This window comes from Mycena indigotica (genome assembly GCF_014461135.1).
Source record: "Mycena indigotica strain 171206Taipei chromosome Unknown Mind.scaff0010, whole genome shotgun sequence".
Taxonomy (NCBI): domain Eukaryota; kingdom Fungi; phylum Basidiomycota; class Agaricomycetes; order Agaricales; family Mycenaceae; genus Mycena; species Mycena indigotica.
The window spans coordinates 1,510,740-1,512,591 of NW_023503009.1; the positions used below are offsets into that span (position 1 = coordinate 1,510,740).

Below are 1,852 nucleotides of genomic sequence, written 5' to 3' on the forward strand. Positions count from 1 at the left end.
GGTCGCGCTGGTCAGATATTCATTCTCGCTTTGGACGGCAATGACGGGTCCATCGGGGTACTGAAAAGGGAGCAGTGGCCTGCGCGAAAGCCCGGACGGTGAAATGTCTTGTTTGAGTCAAGATGACAACTCGCGAAAATACACACTATGGCTCCCATGCGGCTCGATACAATGTTTGGTTTGTGCGGGCTAATCCTAGGATGTTTGTTGCCCAGTATGCCACCTGCAGCCGTTTCCGCGTTTACATACGGTCTGTTGTCATGAGAGAGAGCAGAAAGTGTAACCAAGGGGCACACTCAGGCCGAACGATGACTAGTATGCCAACTTCCTTCGCGACGGTGTAGAACTTGGTCAAATCATTGTGTTCTGTGAAGCGGACTTGATTGGCGTTCAGCGCAGAAAGACCCCAGTGCCCTAGAAACAGGTTACTTCGATAATAGATATTGAGCTTGAAGCGTAACACACAGTCGGCAGACAACGCGTTGAATCCAGCTGCCTTGAATCTACAAGTGCTATCTGTCAGGGTCGAAGCACACAGCCGAATGGACGCACTTTTGCAGAACGTCATACCACAGCTCAGGTGCTGGGATTGAAACCCCCCCCCCCGAAAATACCATAATGCGTTTTCCATCGAGGAGAATGGAGTGCTGATCGATGGTCACTGCTCATTGTAGAACCCCGCTGTCTTGAGTCAGCTCTGTGCAAGGAAGGAAGAGTAAAGGACGCACGGGAGCCGATAGGAAAAACATACTCAGCACTGTTGTCTTCGAATGACTGCCGTTTTGTGGTGGCCTGAACCTGAACAAGTGAAACACTGATTGCCGCCAAAGCAGCCAATGAAAGTCGCATTGGATGAGTTTGAGAGCGAGTTCGTGTAGCCAGAACTTATATCCATAGAATGCCCTGTTGCAATTGGCGGTCATGAGGTGTGAACGGCCCGTCGTGGATGAATTGACCCTTCGCAAGGGATCAGAAGAAGTGGATGCGCGAAGAAGAAATGACACACGGTCATGGGGGCAAGCTGGTGTGCAAGATTTCTCCGAGTTTGCGAAAAGGGATGGCGGCGAGTGGCGCAGCGCGGCGGGGTGGTTGAGTTCAACCAACCCAAGTAAGAGTAGGAAGCAAGAAATCGGCTTAGTCATCAGCCACCCTCAGCACTGTAAGAAATTCAAGTTGTTTGGTCCTAGCTTCTGCTCACTTTCGTATGTAAGTTCAGGCCACCTAATGGTGGTGACCAGCGCAAGCTGGCCTTGTCCTGCTCACTTCAAAGCTGTCGCCTTGCCTGGGGCACATTGACGACTATTCGGGGTTACGGGGCTCGGAGCCGGACCGGCCTATGTAACGCTTGTCACATCATTCTGATTTGGCTCCAAAACCATTACATATTTAGCTCAAAACTATGCTCTCGGATCTGGCTGCTACTCAAACGCGTCAGACAACTTCTCGTTCACTTGAACCTGACTTTGCAACAGTTCTTTGCATTAAACCAGTCAAAGAATCTTACAACAATCCCGTCACAGTTGCACTTGCCAACCTCTCCCCTCATGTTGCGCCAGCTCAACAGTCACAATCTTCTCCGGTATTTGCACCACATCTACCTGAACCAGTCGAAAAGGCGCCGAATGTATATATCAACGGATTCCCTCCCGACTTTCCCGAAGACCAGTTGATCCAGCTGGCAGTTCCATTCGGCACAGTGCAGAGCGTCCGGAGCTTTACGCGCCATGTCGGGAGCACAGTAACCGGCTATGTATTTGTCCTGTTTGTCTTCTTCTCTTTTTTGTTTCTTGTGCTGACTTTCTCACAAAGTTCGACACTATTGCATCTGCAGAGTGCTGTATCAACTGATTAA

General features: G+C 50.3%; 1 protein-coding gene across 1 annotated transcript; it reads left to right on the top strand.

Annotated features, from left to right (window-relative positions):
* Positions 1-1,399: 1,399 nt before the first annotated feature.
* Positions 1,400-1,852, top strand: MIND_01125900 (uncharacterized protein; the record flags this gene model as incomplete). Its single annotated transcript, XM_037367813.1, has 2 exons — positions 1,400-1,761; positions 1,810-1,852. The coding sequence occupies 2 exons, from the start codon at positions 1,400-1,402 to the stop codon at positions 1,850-1,852; spliced, it is 405 nt and encodes a 134-aa protein (XP_037215645.1).